A 21,101-nucleotide genomic window follows, 5' to 3' on the forward strand; every position below is an offset into this window, starting at 1 on the left:
CAGTTACCTACTTGGTGGACTTGCGGTCTCCTAGGAACCCCTTGAGGGTCCTACCTGTCAACCGCCTTAAGCCCCACTTAGAGAGGTCTGAAGTGGTAATGCTCTTAGCAACAGATGCTGGGATGGAGGAGGAGACTGAGCCTGTTCCAGACCTCCTGTCAGCCTCAGAGCGAGATGGGTCAGTGGATGGTGTTAACCTTTCTTCCACCCTGACCCCTGGGCAACAGAATGACTGCCGCCAGTTGCTGGGACAGTTTTCTGACCTGTTCTCCCCCGTTCCTGGTGTCACAGATTGGTGCATCCATGATGTGGATACAGGCGACAGCTCACCTGTGAAGCACAAGTCTTACAGGGTAACTGACAGGGTGAGGGCTTGCATCATAGAGGAGATCTCAAAGATGCTTGCGCTTGGGGTGATTGAGTCCTCAAGCAGTCCATGAGCCAGCCCAGTGGTCTTGGTCAGAAGGCCGCAGCGCCGGGTGCCACACCGGAACTCCGGTTCAGTGTGGAATACCGAGGGCTCAATTCAGTCACGAAGACTGACGCGCACCCCATCCCCAGAGCTGATGACCTCATTGATCGGATAGGTGCTGCACGGTTCCTCAGCACGTTGACATGACGTCTGGGTACTGGCAGATCGCCTTGACTGATGGTGCAAAGGAGAGGTCAGCATACTCCTCACCAGACGGGCATTTCCAGTTCCGTGTTATGCTCTTTGGGATGAAGAATGCCCCTGCTACCTTTCAGAGGTTGGTCAACCAGGTGTTGGTTGGACTGGATGAGTTCAGTGCTGCCTACCTGGATGAATTCGCAGTGTTCAGTGTCAGTTAGGAGTAACATCTGTGCCACCTCTGGGAAGGGTTGATGGCACTGCGGAAGGCAGGCCTCACGATCAAGGCGAGCAAGTGCCAGATCGGGCAGGGTTCTGTGGTGTACTTGGGACACCAAGTTGGGAGCGGCCAGGTGGCACCCCTACAACCCAAGATTGAAACCATCCTGGCTTGGGAGCCACCCAAACCAAAGACAGAGGTGAGGGCCTTTTTAAGACTCACATGGTATTACAGGAAGTTTGTCAAGGGGTGTGGCAACATGGTTGCACCCTTGACAGAGCTGACTTCCAAGAAGCAGCCCAAGAAAGTGATTTGGACTGACACCTGTCAGAAAGCCTTTGAGGCCCTGAAAGCTGCCATGTGCAAGGCGCCCGTGTTCCTGGCACCCAACTTCTCAAGAGAGTTCATTGTCCAGACAGACGCTTCAGAGCATGGTGTGGGGGCTGTTTTTACACATTTGAATGAGGAGGGCCTCAATCAACCTGTAGCCTTTATCAGTAGAAGGTTACTTCCATGGGAACAGAGGTGGAGTGCTATTGAGCATGAGGCATTTGCTATGGTCTGGGCACTGAAGAAGTTGAGACCATACCTGTTTGGGACTTACTTCCGGGTTCAGACAGACCACAGACCCCTCAGATGGTTGATGCAGATGAGGGGTGAGAATCCAAAGCTGTGGAGGTGGTCCAGCTCCCTACAGGGTATGGACTTCATGATGGAACACTGCCCTGGTACAGAACACGCCAACGCTGATGGTCTGTCCAGATTTTTCCGCCTTAGTGAAGAGAACTCCCAGAAGTTAGGGTAGCTCTCCCCACTTTTCAGCTGGAGGAGACACATGTTAGACCTGGCACCATTGGCGTGGGTCTCCCTTCCATTTTTGCTGTTGCCTCATGTGTTTTTGCTGGTGTTAGATGCTTTGGGCACTGTGCCACTGCTATCCAGTGTCACAGTGCAAGTGCTCCCTATTGTAAATTGATGTATGAATCAGTGGTTCCTTGTTTGGCTATTTTGGTTTACTTGTCAGACCCTAGTCTTGTGCACTGAGTGTGCCAGGGCGTGTAATCCAAATGCTGCTGGTGGGCCTGCAGCACTGGTTGTGCCACCCACAGGAGCAGCCTTGTAAAATGTGTTTAAGGTCTGCCATTGCACTGGTACTGTCATGCTGACCGGGCAAATGCACCCACTTCCCAGTCCTTAAACCTTCCCTTTTCTTCATATCAGTCACTTCTATGGTAGGTCCAAGGGCAGGGCGCATTGTAAGTATAAGGTAGGACAAGCCCTGATGTGTGTGACATGTCCTAATAGTGAATTACAGCCATTTTCATTTTTCACTATTGCAAGGCTACCTGATTTGATTATTGGCTTTGTAGAGCGCTCGAATGCCCGAGGGCGTCTTGGCGCTAAATGACTATGCTGCAGAAGTGAAAGAGCCGTGCGACAGCCAGACAGGACTATGCTGAAAAAAGCCAGATCTTCAGATTCTTACAAAAAGACAACAGTGAAGGGCTGTTTTTTAGTTCTACAGGTAACTTGTTCCAGGTTTTTGCTGTGTTCAGTAGGAAACCTCCCCCCCATCTTAGTTGTTTAAATTTGGGGGTTTTGAGAATCTTGGCACTACTTGACCTTAGAGTCCTAGGAGGTTCATAATATAGTAAGTTTCTTTTCAGAAAGTGAGTACCTGATCCATGCAAAGTTTTGTAAGCCAGGCAAGCTGACTTAAATTGGATCCTTTTTTCTACGGGGAGCCAGTGGAAACTTTCATTTTATGGGCCACTGGTTCAAACCTGGGAATATCCAGTACCAGCCTGGCTGCTGCGTTCTGGAGCCGCTGTAATTTTAATAATAGCCCTACATACAGTGCATTCCCATAATCTATTTTTGATAGAGCCAGCAAAGTTACCAGGGTTTTGCAGGTGTCAGGAGGGATCTATGGCAGCAGTTTCCTAATCAGTTTTAGCGTGTACCATACAGAGGAGGCAAGTTTATTTATTTGCGCATTAAAATTAAGTTTGGAGTCAAATATGACCCCCAGGTTCCTTACGTTGTCCACCGGTGACTGATATCTGCCGAAACTGTCGGCCCACCAGTTGCTTGACCAGATGTTAGGTTCAGCCCCTAGTAGCAGAACCTCTGACTTATCGCCATTCAACTTTACGCAGTTTGCCTGCATCCATTGACTGAATTGGTCCATGCAGTGCCTGAATCTATCCGCTGTCTCAGCAGTGTTGTTTGAAATTGCCACCACTATTTGGGTGTCATCAGCATGGGAAACTGGGAGGAAGCCGCAGTTTCTGATGATGTTGGCTGAAGGGGCAACATAAATGTTAAAGAGGGAGGGGCTTAATGAAGAACCCTGGGGGACCCCCCAGGGCAAGCTGAATGACTTTGATACAAATTTCCCAAGCTGGACCGAGAAGGACCTGTCACCAAGAAAAGAGGCCAGCAATGCGATCGCTGATGCATGTAGGCCTATTTCCACAAGTCGGGATAAGAGTATATCATGGTTGACGGTGTCGGAAGGCTGCCGATAGGTCTAACAATATGAGGGCATCCTTCCCCCCCGCGTCCAGTATACTCCAAATTTCCTCCGCTGCCTTAACCAGAGAGGTTTCAGTCCCATGTTCCTCCCGGAACCCGTATTGGGAGTTATCTAAGACATAGGAGTCCCTAACGAACCCAGCAGAATGAGAGTTCAGCAGCTTTTCTAAGAACTTGGCCGGGAATGGGATTCTCCATATCGGCCTATAGTTGACTGGGATAGAGGGGTCAAGGTTAGGCTTCTTAAGGAGGGGAAGAACGGAGGCCGCTTTCCACACCTTCGGGGAGCAATTGGACTGTATTATGTTGGCGAGGAGCAGCTGAAGTTGATTGCTGAGCATCTCAGGGAACATATGCAGGACCTTGGGGGGTCAAGGGTCCAGTGGGCCCCTTGACTTGATTCACATAACAAGATGATTAATCTGTTCTACTGACGGGACTGAGAACTTGAATTTTGGGGAACTTGAAACTGAGGGCTTTTCAAGATTAGGCTGTTCTCCATAGGCCAGAATGGGCTGTTAGAGTTATTGCATTTTATAATCCTAACAGGCTCAGAGAACATGGTAGAAATTCGAGTTTAATACGCCTGAACTCAGAATAATAAAACACATCTTTTAGTGAAGTTTATTTTAATATTCTGTGTTTGCAAATACCACTTTTAGAAAGTAGGTATTTGCTTGCCTAACCATTCAAACCTGCCTCTGCTAGGTTGTGTATTCCTATGTCTGGTTTTTGTGAGTGACAGGGCTGGGGAATTCCAGGAGACAGACTGAGTCACCCAGTGGTGAATAGAGAGATCTGCATCTAGATGGGAGGAAGGAGTGGACCTGAACTCTGAATAGGGCTGTGCCTGCCTTCCACAATGCTGGCTCCACCCCCCTGGGGAGTGGCAGATGTCTCTGACCTGCACACTGAAAGAAGAGAAGGAGTCCTGTAAACAAAGTGCTCCAGGACTGTACTTGCCTTCCACAATGCTGGCTCCACCTCCTGCGGGGCGTCTGATGTGCATGCCCTGCGAAAGGAAAGGAGAAGTCTGGTAAAAAGAGTGCATCAGAACTGGATTGGACTGGGCAAAGGCCCCTCTCCCCTCAGAGAACAAAGGAGTTTGGGTTATAAATATTGGGACCCTGCTCCCATGACATTAGATCACTTTGGACTACAAGAAGAAACTTTACTGAGGAGAGGAACCCGAAGAAACTGAGGCAAGACTATTCCCAAGCTGAAGTGCTGCTTGGGGGATTGATACAGTAGAAGGGGGTCCCAGTACATAACATTTAATCAGAAAGGACATTCATAAAATTATTTATACATAAATACAAAGAGTTAGGAACTTAGTTGAGCACACTCTTGTTTAATCATAATGTGAACAGAGATACATGTTATCATACAATTACTGGATGTTCATTAGTGCCCCAAAAGGAAGAGGAAAGGATAAGAGAGGTGAATGTGAGAGAAAGGTTTTTTTCAAGGTTCAGATAAATACACAAAGCTGCTCATTAGCTAGAGGTTTGTTAGATTAATCAGTGCTAGCTTCAACATAGAGCCAGCATGACACAGGAAGAGCAATCAATGTTCCAAACACATTTCAGTGGAGCCATGCTACATGGGCATTGTGAAAATCTCCTCAATACGGGTGGCGCAAGCTGGTTGGGAGGTAGGCTGTCAACGTTTCGACCCCAAGAATACGTTGGGTATCCATGTAACCTTAAAACGGGGTCTTTATCAGGACGGTGAGGGTGTGGGGGCAGGGGCAGGTTACCGTGTAAGAACAATCAAGGATTGGGCCGTCCGGCTCCAAATCTGGGAGAGAGGAAGGATAAATTAGGGCCAAGTACGAATCATGATCCTACAAGTTGAGATCAAGGCACAAATGCCTGCTGCCGCGTGGGTCAGTAATTATTTAATCAACAGGAAGGCTTAGTCCTCAGAGGCTTGGGGGATTGGCCTGCCTCCTTCTCCCACTCCTTCTCCCTCTCCCTCTCCCTCTCCCTTTGTGTCTCCCTCTGTCTCTCTCTCTCTGTCTGTCTCTCTCTCTGTCTCTCGTCTCTTTCTCTGTCTGTCTTTGTCTGTCTCTCTCTGTCTGTCTCTCTCTGTCTGTCCGTCTCTGTCTGTCTTGTCTCTCTCTGTCCCTGCCTCTCTCTGCCCCTGCCTCTCTCTGTCCCTGCCTCTCTCTGTCCCTGCCTCTCTCTGTCCCTTCCTTTCTCTGTCCCTGCCTCTCTCTGACCCTGCCTCTGTCTATCCCTGTCTGTTCCTTTCTGTCTCTATCTCTGTCTTTGTGTCTCTATCTGTCTCTGTGTCTATATCTGTCGCCTCTATCTCTCTCTGTGTCTCTCTCTTTATCTGTATCTGTGTCTCTATCTCTATCTGTCTCCTTGTCTCTATTTATATCTGTCTCTGTGTCTCTATCTGTGTCTGTCCAACCAGGAAGCTTCCCAAAACTTCTCTTAAAAGTCCGCTGGGAAAGCGCTTACATCTGACTTTTAAAGGGCCTTTTGGGAAGCTTTCTGAACGTCCCCTGACGTCACAGAGACCAGCAGTAAACACAGAAGATGGCCACATGAGCATACATAGTGAATAACTAATTAATAGGTGTTCACTACGTATGCTCCTGCAGTCTTCTTTTGTGTTTACTGCCGGCAGTGGAAACTGCAAGGCATGGTCCGCGGACCGCCAGTGAAGGCCTCGCGGGCCGTACTATGAGTACCAGTGGTATAGAGCAACCTGACCCATTTTAAGAAGCTGGAACCAAATCCCATCTTGCTCATAATGCCGAATAAGAAGGTCAATTTCACTGAATCAAACCCTTATTGGTGTTCAGTGAGGCTACTGCCTACGAAGCACTAATTCCTTCTGCTGTGGCAATGTTCAATGTAATCGATCTATGTGGCATAAACTCATTCTGGTCTGGGTGTTTCAAATCCTAGATTACCCCTCTCAATCAGTTTGTCAGTAATTTGTTGTCCGAATTAAGCAGCGATATCAGCCTGTAGGAGTCCCACCTGTCTGCAAGCTTCCCAACCTTGGGTATAAGGACAATGGTTGCTGTGCACATTCGGTCAAGGAGTGCCCCTCTCTGTTGAATACAGGAGCTGTAAATTAAATAATTTACAGAGCAGCTTGTCCCATTAAATGGGCCTCATCTTGCTTTATGTACAGTGCTTACCAAGCTACCTGAAATTACCTATTACACAGCATTTATGTTATGTGTTAGTATGTTTTGTGCAAACAAGAATAATACCACTTTCTATTACAAAATATTTGAGTTGAGCATTGTTGCAAAGCATTTAATTTATGCTAGTTTTATTAAAACAAAATAGAAATGTATTAATGCTTTTTTTGCTCAAACATAAAATTAATTTAGGAAGTAGATTTGAAAAGTGAATTTTTTTATTGGCCAGGTAGATTTCACTAGCATTTTGCCCTTTGGGTGGGTATTTTTGTTTAAATAACTCCACACTCAAGCAGTTTGATGCAGTGTTTGGACACATCTTGATAATGACTGCCAAATGACCAGGATCAGGAAATTCTGGGCAGATCATAACAAAGACTAGCACATGATGGGTATAATACGTTTTTTAAAGTGTTTGTATAGGGTGACATAAAACAATTAAAATGTATTTTAATCCAGAATATAATGAATGTGCCGTTGCATTATTTCCCAGTTGAGCGATCTTGCATTCTAATCTTAAAACAGCGTCTGGCACTCGATGCTCATTACAATACTGCTATTTTTGCTTTTCCTTTTTATGTTTCTGGGTCAAAGTTATTGTGACCCTAAAGCACTGTATCTTACCATCTGAGCTGTTGCAATTTATCACACACATTTTTTATTTTTTATTTTATTTTTTTAATAGTTATATATAGCGCGGCTAGACCCGACACATCGGGTATCACAGCACTTTACATGAGCACCAGTTTCGTTACAGATGGACACATTCATTTCTTTGTTAGGCACGGTGAGTTTAAGTGATCTGCCCAGAATTGCAGGATGTTCAGAGTCGTTGCCGAGACTCTAACCCGGTTCCTCAGCTTCGAGGTCCACCGCTCTAGCCGTAAGGCTACACCCTCTCCACATGTCTTGGAGGCTTGCATCTTGAACCTCACATGAGCCATACATTTTAGGGTATGTTTTGTTTGTGGTTGGAGTTGGTTGTGTCTGCTCTGCTGGGTCTGCCGGTTGCCATTCCACTGTAGTATTCTGCCCTTTGGTCTTGTATGGTGCTCAGTGTCTGTGGTGTCATTGTTAGTTGTTTCGTAGATTCATACCTTCTCTCACTATCTGCTTCTGTTTTTCTGAGTAGTTGTAGGTTGGGTTGAGAGAAGTATGTAGTTTGCAATACATTTTCTAGTTGATAGTTTTAGTTGCACTGAATGCACCAGTTAGAAGGTGCTCGGTTCTCTTAAAGTACTAGGCATTTCTGTAAGTATTTTGAGTATTGTTTGATGATTTCCGAGCTCCCGTTTTCTGGTGCATTGACAGATTTTTTTTGTATTGTGTTTTCATAATCTTCAAATACAAGCATCAAATATAGTATCGAGTGGGTGATCTTCCAAGCCATCAAGTAATCAATTACAGCCTAAAAAAATGTAATAGTTCTAAATCATTTTACACTAATTGTTTAAAAGGGTACTCTAAAGAAAGACTGTCAGGTATAAAAGTAGTCTGCATTGTGTTTCAGGAATGCAACATTTCTTAGACATACATCACCTAAAACAGTATTTTGTATCATCTTCCAGGTGCTCATTAAGTTTAGGGTCATTTCCTGTGTACTGCATGTGAATTTGTTCAGCAACACTACAGTGACCAGCAGCTTTAAGCCACTTGCTGAGCCTGATCAGTCTAACCAGTGCATGGTTATTCTTCTCCTACCTGATAGCAGGGTAAAAACAGAAATAGTTGTCTCTTTAAACACCTTTCAATGAGTTTACTGTAATCTCACAGTAGAGTGCTAGCACTGAGCTGGACTGCAATATGTGGATAAAAATGTGCTCTGCGATTTTCATACCTGGTATAAACCTATCCCGTGTAGCTACTTGGGAGTCGAGTATAATCTGTGTTATTTTAAATCTGGCACTTCCAGAATTTGTACTAACATGTGCATAAGTCTTGTTCAAGTCAGCTTCAGTTAGTCTTACACATCTTACTTGGAACTGATTAGCAGATTTGTTTTCTTCCTGATTGATCTGTGCATCATATGTATCGCATCGAAATCTAATGGCACCCATATGGTTGACAGCAGTTTGTTTGAGATTGTGGACAGTGTTAAAAGAACTTAATTACTTATGGTAAGGTTGCAAACACTAAGAACTGCCCTCCCTCTAAACTGTTTGTGTTGAACCTAATAAACCCGCCATTATTGAACACATGACCAATCTCTATGCATGCAGCAGGACGCAGTAATACACTGAAATGTGGCAGCCCCTCTAATTGCACTTTGGGATCATATAGACATTGCTTGTCCGCTCTTTTTGTCAGTGAACGTACAGACCTCATACACTTTGACATGCTACCCTATTCTCATTTTCCCTCTAGGATTAGTTTGTTGTCCTGAAAATGATTCTGTTGTGTTTTTATTTTCATTATAACATCTCGTGTCTCTCCCCTGAGGCGGAAGCCGGGGGCTTAGTCTGCCATCACTGGTTTTTAAAATTTAATTTGTAATTTGTCATTTTGCGCTCTGAATATTGTTTGTCTTTTAAAATACCTGCACATTCTTGAGCCTCATTCGAACCCTGATCCCCGGCGCACACGATTAGGTAGTGACGCTCTGGGAGAAAGGGTTGTAGCTGCCTTCTTGAGCAGAGGAAAGGGTTGCGGTCCAGCTGTTGGCCGCCTCCTGCCCTACCAGGATATTTAAACAGCCTGACAGCGCAGCGCACTGATTCAACTCATGTCTCTCCCCTGAGGCGGAAGCCGGGAGCTCAGTCTGCCATCACTGGTTTTTAAAATTTAATTTATAATTTGTCATTTTGCGAACTGAATATTATTTGTCTTTTAAAATACCTGCACATTCTTGAGCCTCATTCGAACCCCGATCCCCGACGCACACGATTAAGTAGTGACGCTCTGGGAGAAAGGGTTGTAGCCACCATCTTGAGCGGAGGAAAGGGTTGCGGTCCAGCTGTTGGCCGCCTCCCGCCCTCCCAGGATACTTAAACAGCCTGACAGCGCAGCGGGCTGACTCAACTTGTGTCTCTCCCCTGAAGCGGAAGCCGGGGGCTTAGTCTGCCATCACTGGTTTTTAAAATTTAATTTATTATTTGTCATTTTGCGCACTGAATATTGTTTGTCTTTTAAAATACCTGCACATTCTTGAGCCTCATTCGAACCCTGATCCCGGCGCACACGATTAGGTAGTGACGCTCTGGGAGAAAGGGTTGTAGCCGCCATCTTGAGTGGAGGAAAGGGTTGCGGTCCAGCTGTTGGCCGCCTCCCGCCCTCCCAGGATATTTAAACAGCCTGACAGCGCAGCGGGCTGACTCAACTGGTGTCTCTCCCCTGAGGCGGAATCCGGGGGCTTAGTCTGCCATCACTGGTTTTTAAAATTTAATTTATCATTTGTCATTTTGCGCACTGAATATTGTTAGTCTTTTAAAATACCTGCACATTCTTGAACCTCATTTGAACCCCGATACCCGGAGCACACGATTAGGTAGTGACACTCTGGGAGAAAGGGTTGTAGCCGCCATCTTGAGTGGAGGAAAGGGTTGCGGTCCAGCTTTTGGCCGCCTCCCACCCTCCTCATGACCGGATATAAGGACATGACATCCCGTCCGCGCAGCCCCCTGGTCGAACGCTGACACGGACCCCTTACTCCAAAGCCTTGTTATTGCAATATCGACCAGACCCAGCCAACAATTGCCCTAAGCATGATCCAGAGTCTATTTCTGTAATGATTATTAGCAGCTGCCCTCACTGTAAAACCTTGCTACCCTTTCTCACTAATACTACAACCACCAGCAAACAGAGTGTCAAAACAAACCTAAATATATCCACAGCACTTATCAATGCTCGATCGTTAGGCAGTCACAGACAGGACATATCAGACCTTATTACGGACAGGAAATTAGACATACTATTCGTCACAGAAACCTGGATGGACAACGCTTCAGATCCCGATCTAGTGGTTGCCGTTCCACCTGGATATAAAATCTATCGACATGATCGACAAAGAAAGAAGGGAGGCGGTTTGGGAATTATTGCCTGCAACACTTTCATGGTGCGCTGTCTCCTATACTCTCACCATCTTGTGAAGCAATTCATTTTCCCATTATGTTGACACCCTTGCATAACTTCAAAGGATTTCTCCTGTATAGACCTCCAGGAGCTCGTACACAATTTCTCTCCAACTTGAACTTAATGCTCGAATCTCTAGCAACAGAGGACTGCTTTACGGTCTTAGATGATTTTAATTTCCACCTAGAAAAACAAGACAATAATGAAACCCACACATTACTGTCTGATATGGAAATCCTAGGACTTTCCCAGTTGGTTACTTCATCGACACACAAGGCCGGTCACATTCTAGATGGCATTTTTTCCAACTTTAAGGGGATTCATTTACAAGACATCCTTCCGCTCCCCTGGTCCGACCATCATGCCGTTCTCTGTGATATTTCAATCAATGATGCCCCACTAGGTAGACCGACCAATCCTTGTCACACCCCCTTCAAAGCCTGGAATGACCTAAACAATGCAGACTTTAGAGAACTACTGGATAGCACCTGCCCTACCATTTCAGAGGACCCAAATATAGCCATGATTCAATACTCAGAGTGGTTAGGTAACGCCATAAAAACACTGGTACCACATAAAACCATATCTAGAAATAGGACAGCTCCCTCCGCACCATGGTTCTTGGAAGGGCTTAGAACACAAAAACAAATCTGTAGGAATCGTGGGAGGATTTGGCGTAGATCTTACGATGTAGAAAGCAAATCTTGCTATAAGGAAACACTTGTCAACTACAAAAAAATGATTACTGAGGCAAAAAGAAAGTATTTTAGCGACCAAATAGACAACGCAAAGAACTCAAATAAACAACTCTACGAGGTAGTGAAGCAACTAGTGGGGAATACTCCTGACCTGGCCCCTCCCCCTCTCAATCTTTTTGCGATGCGTTTTCCAATTTCTTTTATACAAAGGATAATTATATTTATTTAGCCTTTTATTCCAAAGATAATCCCATCACACACCCTACCTTCACTATGCCCTCTGCCTGTTCTCTATCTCAATTCAAAGAAATAACAGAGCAACATACAATGGACATCATTAAAATTATAAAAACAGGATCGGCTCTAGACCTATGTCCACCAAAAGTTATGCCACCCGTTCTGGACCTATTAACACCTGTAATCACGCAATTATGTAATGTCATGTTTAAATCAGGGATCTACCCCAATGTTTTGAAAAACACCCTCTTAAAGCCACTTCTAAAAAAAACGCATCTGGCCAAAGACAAACCAAAAAACTACAGACCAATAGCTAGTCTTCCTTTTTTGGCCAAGGTGGTAGAGAAAGCTATGAACCAGCAGCTGTCTGAGTACATTGAGGAACATCACCTGCTGGACAATACCCAGTTTGGGTTCCGTAAATTTCACGGCATCGAAACGGCCCTTATTAAAGCCGCCGATGACATCAGAGTCATCAGAGATCAGGGGGGAACTGCAGTACTTGTACTGCTGGACCTCTCTGCGGCCTTCGATACGGTCGATCATTCCATCTTGATCGACTGTGTCGGAATGATGGGCATCCAACTGGGAGCTAAGAATCTACTGGCCTCCTTTCTGTCAGGCAGGACTCAGGCAGTTACACTAGGGCCATTTCAATCAGCCGAGCTGTCTATACCATGTGGGGTTCCCCAAGGCTCATCCCTCAGTCCGACACTTTTTAACATCTATGTGTCGGACCTAGCAAGAGTCATCAAACAATATGGGATGGGCCTTACTTCCTATGCCGATGACACCCAGTTAGTCCTCGCCATTAACAACGACGGAGAAGAGGTGGCAGAGCGCTTCCAGGAAGGCTTGCTGGCAATTGGAGACTGGATGTCCTCCAGCTGCCTTAAACTTAACTCCGAGAAGACCGAGGTTGTCATCTTAGGGAAGCTGGTCATCCGTCTGGTGGCCTTCATCTTTTGGAACCCTGCCCAACCCTGTCCCGAAGGTCAGGAATTTGGGAGTTGTTTTTGATGAACATCCTAATTTTTCCGCGCATGCTAATCAGACAGGGGCAACAGCTTTCCATAAGCTAAAACTCATTAAAAAAATCATGCCGTTTCTACCTGACAGTGCAGGCAAAACTCTGGTCAGCACACTTGTACTTTCATCACTCGACTACGGCAACGGCTTGTTTGCCAATGCTCAAATTCGGGTAGTTAACAAAATGCAATCAGTACAAAACGCTGCAGCAAGATTGCTTTCTAGAACCCCCAAATTCAATCCTATCGCCCAAACTATTCGGAATTTTCACTGGTTATCGATTAAAAATCGAATTCAATTCAAAACACTCTGCCTTGTATTTAAAGCACTGCATAATTTAGGTCCGCAGTTTCTTAGGAACCAGTTTATACCATACCATCCTTCAAGGAAACTGAGATCGATAACTCTGCATCAATTAACTGTTCCTCGCACAAAAACAGTTTGCTGGGGGGACAGACGCTTCCCAGTAACGGCAGCCAGACTCTGGAATTCACTTCCGCTGTCAATCAGATTAAGTCATTCACTTTTTTCTTTCCGTAAAGGTTTAAAGACTTGGCTGTTTAACCAGTAACCCTCAGGAATCACATCAGAAGAGCTACGAGTTGAGTTTTCAGCGCCAAGAAGCCCACGGGCATTCGTTCGCGCTTTACAAATCTCATAAATAAATAAATAAACATTATTATTTCCTAAGCTACAAACATGATAAAGTGAAATGTATTAATCAATTGTCTTGCTGTGGTATAGGACTTAAGCCACAACTCACTGACCAAGGGCGAGGTCAACACCATTATGTGGTGTTGCATATGTTACTATTCAAATGAATGTGGACTCTGGTACATATTTTTTTAAAATGTTTTTTAGAGTGTTATATAGCGCAAACTAGACCCGAAGCTATCCGGTATCCGAGCGCTTTACAGGAGCACCAGTTTCGTTACAAATGGACATATTCATTTTTGTTAGGCACGGGGAGATTACGTGATTTGCCCAGAATTGCAGGATGTTGAGCGTTGTTGCCGAGACTCGAACATGGTTCCCCAGCTTCGAGGTTGACCTCTCTAGCCGTAAGGCTACATCCTCTCCCTAAATTGGGCTGTTCTTATTTTCTTGCAGCATGATCAATGAATGCCGATTTCCATAGCAATGATTATTGTGGATAGTGGCACAGTGAGTTAAAAAGATGTACTGCATTGCAACCTAGAGTAATTACCGGTGGCTAAAATGTATTCAAGTTTTAGATTTAAAAAAAAAAAACATTTCTTCAGACACTTTGCTGCTTATAGTTTATGACATTACAGGTATTTTTGTATCCACAGATTCCTGAACTTATAATAAGATGAAGAGTATTGAAGAAAACATGACAATACTGGAAAGCTATCTGATACTCGAGAAAAACCAGAAATGATGCCAAACAGTAATTCAAAATAGAACAACTCAGTAGGAGACAGAGAATCTCGAACATGAACAGACGTATCCTGACGGAACATCAAGTGCAATCTGACGGCTTCAAGAGGCTGAGGGCATCTATGCTGCTGGTCACAAAACATCCAAATAAATTAAAATCATAAAAATTACATTGCCAGAACACATTCAAAAAATAAACATGCTAGATACCACCCTTTATCTTTGTTAAGGATCAGGTAGTTATAAAAAGTGCTCCCCTCTCTAATGTGACAGTATCAATACTATGGTGTTAGTCCATCATAAACGCTGTTTTGGCTAGACCTTACAATCCCTAGAAAGAGGTATACAAAACATAGGTATGCAAAACGTGAATCATGAAGCAGACATCTGAAAGTTAAAAGAAAGAAGTGTTTGGCTACTTGCAATGCAGAACATTATTCTAGAGCATAACGACTTGGTATTGAGTTTTGTTCTTTGTGTGTATTTCATAAATAATGTCCAAGAAACAGACTATTTAGATAAGCTGTGAAGTTAATTCTTTGCACACATTCTAGAAAGTTCTTAACGCAGGTTGAAAACACAGCTCCTGTTAGAAATATCATACATATGTTATCAGTCCTGCAAGAACATATCTACTGCAAAACCCTAGTGAAGATTAAAATATAGTTAGTGATTCAGGAACCACAATGATCAGTCAGCAAACACATTAACATGATTTATGCCAAAATATAACCGCGCTTAGACTCTAAACCCCGAAAAGAAAAAAACATACATACAACGTCAGACGAGCTTTGGCTTCTCATCATTACTGAAGTAGCATCACCAACCATGCAGGGGGAAAACGCATGAGGATATTTTGAATGTGGCAATAGGGTTCCACAGCCATCACAACTAAGAGTTCATTAACAAACAAAAACAAAAGAAATAACATAAAGGTTCTGTGTTTGTGAGAAGAGTGTTAATAACTTCTAATCCCTACGCTGCCACTACTAACAGCCAAACAGAAAGCTTATTTGGATTTAATGAATGTGAAATGGCTTTTAATGAGTCATCGGCTCTGTGGGGCAAATATCAAACACATACAGTAGAACACACAGGCAGTAAAAATGGAAAGAGCTTTACTCTCCCAGCAAACCTACAGATCCATCAACAAATGTACACAGAAAAACCTTACACCTGCGGTGAATGTGGAAAGAGCTTTACTAGATCTGCGACTCTAAAGAGACACCATATGACACACGTGGGGGAAAAACTATACACATGCGGGGAATGTGGAAAGAGCTTTAGTAGATCTACATATCTAAAGATACACCATCTGACACACACAGGGAAAAAGCCATACACATGCCAAGAATGTGGAAAGAGCTTTAGTGCATCCTCACATCTAAAGAGCCACCACCTAACACATACAGGAGAAAAACCATGCACTTGCAGCGAATGTGGAAAGAGCTTTGCTTTATTATCAAATTTAAAGAAACACCAGCGTATGCACACAGGGGAAAAACCTTACACTTGCAGCGAATGTGGAAAGAGCTTTACTCGTTTATCAACTGTAAAGAAACACCAGCGTATGCATACAGGGGAAACACCTTACACTTGTAGTGAATGTGGAAAGAGCTTTAGGGAAGCTACGCAACTAAAGAGACACCATCTGACACACACGGGGGAAAAACCATACATGTGCAGTGAATGTGGAAAGATCTTTATTCGCGCATCAGCACTAACCACCCATCTGCGCAGGCATACAGGCGAAAAACCATACACATGCAATGAATGTGGACAGAGCTTTAGTAGATCTGCGACTCTAAAGAGACACCATCTGACACACATGGGGGAAAAACCATACACGTGCAGTGAATGTGGAAAGAGCTTTATTCGCGCATCAGCACTAACCATCCATCTGCGCAGGCATACAGGAGAAAAACCACTGGGCAGGTATACAGGAGAGAAAAAAAACACATGCAGTGAATGTGGAAAGAGCTTTAGTACATCTACGTATCTAAAGATCCACCATCTGACACACACGGGGGAAAAACCACACACATGCGATGAATGTGGAAAGAGCTTTACTCAAGCATCACACCTAGCAATCCATCTGAAATGGCATACAGGAGAAAAAGCATACACATGCAGTGAATGTGGAAAGGGCTTTGTTTGCGCATCAGCACTAACCATCCATCTGCGCAGGCATACAGGAGAAAAACCATACACATGTAGTGAATGTGGAAAGAGCTTTTCTGAAGCAAGAGACCTAACCATCCATCTGCGACGGCATACAGGAGAAAAACCATATACTTGCAGTGAATGTGGAAAGAGCTTTACTCAAGCTGGGCACCTAAACACCCATGTGCGAAAGCATACAGGAGAAAAACCATATACTTGCAGTGAATGTGGAAAGAGCTTTACTCAAGCTGGGCACCTAAACACCCATGTGCGAAAGCATACAGGAGAAAAACCATACACATAGAGTGAATGTGGAAAGAGCTTTAGTAGATCTACACTTCTAAAGAGCCACCAGCGAATACACACAGGGGAAAAACCTTACGCATGCAGTGAATGTGGAATGAGCTTTGCTCATTTATCAACTTTAAAGATCCACCAGCGCATGCATACAGGAAAAACCATACACGTGGATGAATGTGGAAATTTCTTCACTTAAGCATCAATCCTAAGCATCCATCTGCAAATGCATGTAGCAGAAAAACCATACAATAGCCGTGAATGTGGAAAAAGCTTTAGTAAATCCACACATCCAAAGAGCCACCATCTAACACACAGGGGGGAAACTTTAATCAGAGCATCAGGTCTAACCATCCTTCTACAATGGCATTCAGAAGAAAAAACATGCAAATGCAATGAATGTTGAAAGACGTTTGGTAAATCCATTCAACTAAAGGGTCAGCAGCTAACACATAATTGAGAAATACACACGCATGCAGTGTATGTGGAAAGAGATTTGCTCAAGAATCAGTCCTAACCATCCATCTGTGAAGACATACCGAAGACAAATCATACAAATGCTGTGAAGGTGGAATGGGCTTTGCACCTAACATACCTAAAATGCTACCAGCAATAACACATAGGAGAATCAACATAAAATATCTAGGCTGTTTCAGTTGTTTATAAACCATAAGACACCTCCTGCAGATGTAAATAAGGGAATGGCTTTTATGATTTATTATGCATAGTGGTTAATTAGTGAACACAGAAAGAGGAAGTAACATCTGGAGGGATGTGAAAAGGGCTTCCATGCTTTTTTGCAACCATGTGTGCTTGGGTAAATATACACACAGGAAAACTCATTCATAAGCATCAAATACGATGTGGTTTTTTCCCCAGAGTTTTATAAAGCGTGAACTTGACCTGAAGTTTTCAGAGCGCTTTACATGAGCACCAGTTGAGTTACATGAGGACACATTCATTTTTGTTAGGCACAAGGGGATTAACCCCTTCGCCGCAGGGCTAATTCCCCCGCGGGGGAGGGAGGCCACGCGCATTGCCGTGGTGCTCATGACGAGCTCGGCTTGTCATGCAGCACAGTGGCGCTGTGCTGATGACTAGCTGAGCTCATCATGACCACGCCCATTCCAATGGAACACCCAGAAAAGCAGGAGAATTATCCCCACGTGGGCATTCCATAACGGTCATGACAAGCTCAGTTCATCAGCACAGCGCCACCGTGCTGCATGGCGAGTTGAGCTCGTCATGGGCACCCAAGAGGTTAAGTGATTTGCCCAGAATCACAGGATGTTGAGCGTCGTTGCAGAGACTCAAACCCGGTTCCCCAGATTTGAGGTGCATGCCCTAGCCGTTAGGCCACATCCTCTCCCCAAAGAGGGAGGCTATTATGAAATTATAAGTCTTTTCAGCAACACATCCAAGAAAATAATTTTGGCTACAGTAAACATGGAAGGGCTTCTTTCACCTTTCAGCATGCAGTGTTACAAGGTTTATGAAGAAACCATGTCTAGACATTGCGAATGTCAGGTAATATTAAATTATTGTGCTTTCTAGCTTTGGAAAAACACAATAATATGTTGAAACTACCCTCCCACTGTGAAAGTTGCCTTGTGCATGCTGTAAGAAGAGATGGCTCTTTAATCTGATTACTCGGTATGTTGGGAACCTTACATTTTGTTGACCATGGGTCACATTTTTCTATTCTATTCATGTGCATGGGGATGGTGGAGGCCTTAATGAATTATGTAAACATTAAGGTCCAGGTATATTTCAGTGTACATTTTCATCATGGGGTACTGGTGATGTTACAAACAACAACGCCAAAGGCCATTCGTTTCATATATATGAGCAGATACCTTAGATTGGAATGTAGGGCCATGCCATAAATGATATTCAGTTTGTATTTTTTATATTATATCTTTTATATTTATATTACATGATTATTTTATGGCAGTTGAGTTGAATAGTTTTATTGTTTTTCAAATGTGATTGCTTATTAAAAACTGCAAGTGAAGTTTCTATAAAGGTGAATTTTTATCAATGGAATATTGAATCAACAAAACGCAACAGTAAAGCGCTGCAGACTGGTTTGAGGCTATTCACTTGCTGATGAAATCCATGTTTCATAGAGACCCATGAAATGCCCCTAGAACCCCATTCATATTACTGGATGAACCACTATGTGATTTTCCTCTATTTTAGTATGATCTTATGTAATTGCTCAAATCTGGCAAATTTGCATGCTTGTAAATGGAAAAGCATATTTTTAGGTATTTTTTTCTTTTTTTATAGTCATTATGATGTGTAGAGTGGTCAGATAAGACAATTTTACAGAAACCTTTCAAGTCTTGAATTTTCTTTTAACAGTCATGATAATGAGGTCTGTCAGTTTCTATTGAAAAAGAACCATGATTTCAATACCTGCAGTGTACTAATGTATATTCAAATAAATCCTGTCAGGCAGCATCCACATGACTTGGTTCATCTGGCCATCCTTATGGTGTCCTACTATTTATATTTAATTAAAAAAAAATGTATATGTATTTTTTAATCTTTTTTAAAATGTTTGATTTCACTTACTGTTGGTAATCTTGCCATAACTATAAATAACAATCCAGTTTCAAACATGTTTCTCTACTTTGTGTACAGATTACACTTTAGCATAGATATTGTCATTCTGCTTTGTTGGGAATATTGCTTAAAGGATTACATTTTATTAAATGTCTCCCTTATTAAACAGCAATTTTTACTTTCATGGCACTCGGTCTATAGTGCACACTTGGGCACAGGAATGGTCTCAGGGACATACATGCATTTCTTCGATTTCTGATAAATATCAGGAGAAGCAATGTGTGCTTCCCAGGTTCAAATGATTAGACTGTAGCATACCCACGTGGGATGGGGAAGTAAATTAAGCTTATTTTTAGAAAAGCAGAACATACTACGGAAAGGTGTTGATAAATGATCACACTTCCTAAGCATTCTCCTTTGTTTGAAAAACGCTAAACTAAATATGAAGTATCCATCATTCGCACCATGAACTTCCATGCTAACTTGATAGTCTACTCTCAGTTGACATTGATTTGTATGCCCTAAATGATGGTCCAGTATGGAGATCTTGCTAACTGTCTGCCTCAATGGCGAGCTTTACTCTCTCTGGAAGGTGACTCTGTGGAATGCCCAAAATAATGTACAAATACTTTCTTTTTGTTTCATTGAATTTGTTTGACTAAAAAGAGGATTATATGGCTAATATTTCATGATGAGGAGGCTTTTTATTTACTAAATTATGGCTTTTGACTAATGTTAAAAGTTAAATAGTCCTAGTCTTGTAATTAATAAAACAGAATGTATGTTGATGCACAGACTGCAACTTGTGTATGTTGTAAGGGGGTGTGAAATTCGAGTTGGGAAATCTTTAGTTAGTCATCCATTAGCAAAGTTCATAAGCCTCAATTTACACTCAGCAGCTTTGCATTTTATGATTTGTCATGCTGTATTCTTGTGGATTAGTTATTGGCAAAACCATTTAGCCATAACCAAAGCACCAGGGGGTGCAGTGGGGGTTGCAGGGAGCTGCTGCACACTCTGCATTAAGCTTCTAAGGCTAGTGTCTTAAATCCACCTCGATCCTACAGCTGATACGCTGAAAAATGCCAAACAATGGCATAATTAAATAGAGTGAGGCCAGGGAGGGTACTTGGCGTGACCGTGGAGCTGGGCAGAATATGTGATGCTTGTAGCCAGTCCTGCTGCGGTCGCTCATTCCACCTGTGAGGTCTAAAGGTGTGAAGAGGACCTTTCACTAACTCCATTCGGCAGCAATACACCTCCATGAGGGTTTCAGCAGAGGAGGGGCCATTATTGAGTGGCCCGGCAGAAGAGAACTGCGCTGGTGACAGCCTAATTGGCACTGTAAGAGCTCATGGATGGACTGCACTGGCCTCCTGGGCAGTGGCACGGCCACCACCATCAGCTGGCCTACATTGATGTGTCCAGTTGGTGATGGGAGGCAAAACGCACAAGAACACAGCTATAAAAAGACAATGAGGGAGGACTATGTTATCGCTCGGGCCGACTGTGTCCAAGTAAGGTGTGGCGTAACAATTCCAGCATGCTCATTGAGAGCCTCAATTCATGCTGCATGTCACAAAATCAGATTCTGAACTCAGCAGATTTGCATCTGTCATCCCCCTGCACGTGCTGATGAGTATATCTACCTGCTTTACCTGACAGCATAATAGGGCATTGTTGGGCCTGTGTCCATGGCGTGGGGCTTGAATAGAAGGACCAGCTGTGGGCTGCTGGGATTATATCGAGCCTAGGCGAAAACCAAAGCGAACTGCTGAACTTGATATTGCCACACTCTTGGGTGTTTGGGTTTAGCGCCAATATCAACTAGGAGACTCAAAGCCTGGTTATGGGTGGGTTGGTTCAGTCCAACCCATTTATAAAGGCTTGATTACGCACTAGTTGGAATCATGAGTGAAAATCTATGTAACATATCCGATAATTATCAGATTTGTTGAATACCTCAAGCTTTATTAAATTTCAGCAGGTCAAACCTGCTGAAATTTAACAGTGGAAATATATATGTTATTTACCGCACTATGTGGATTTTGGTGTTTTAAACACCAAAAGCTGCATATTATTCTCCACAAACTCTTAATA

General features: G+C 43.5%; 2 protein-coding genes across 2 annotated transcripts in view; both read left to right on the top strand.

Annotated features, from left to right (window-relative positions):
- Positions 1-14,895, top strand: part of LOC147700336 (uncharacterized) — a 50,162-nt gene extending 35,267 nt beyond the window's left edge. The window contains exon 5 of the mRNA XM_086936307.1: positions 13,883-14,895. Within this exon, the coding sequence (XP_086792433.1) occupies positions 13,883-13,890 (8 nt within the window). The 3' untranslated portion in view covers positions 13,891-14,895. The remainder of the gene's footprint in view (positions 1-13,882) is intronic.
- Positions 14,864-18,902, top strand: LOC147700337 (uncharacterized). Its single transcript, XM_086935709.1, has one exon. It carries the CDS (start codon positions 15,004-15,006, stop codon positions 16,435-16,437), a length of 1,434 nt encoding a protein of 477 aa, XP_086791835.1. The 5' UTR covers positions 14,864-15,003; the 3' UTR covers positions 16,438-18,902.
- Positions 18,903-21,101: the final 2,199 nt, after the last annotated feature.

Source organism: Lissotriton vulgaris, chromosome 8 (genome assembly GCF_964263255.1).
Source record: "Lissotriton vulgaris chromosome 8, aLisVul1.2, whole genome shotgun sequence".
NCBI lineage: Eukaryota > Metazoa > Chordata > Amphibia > Caudata > Salamandridae > Lissotriton > Lissotriton vulgaris.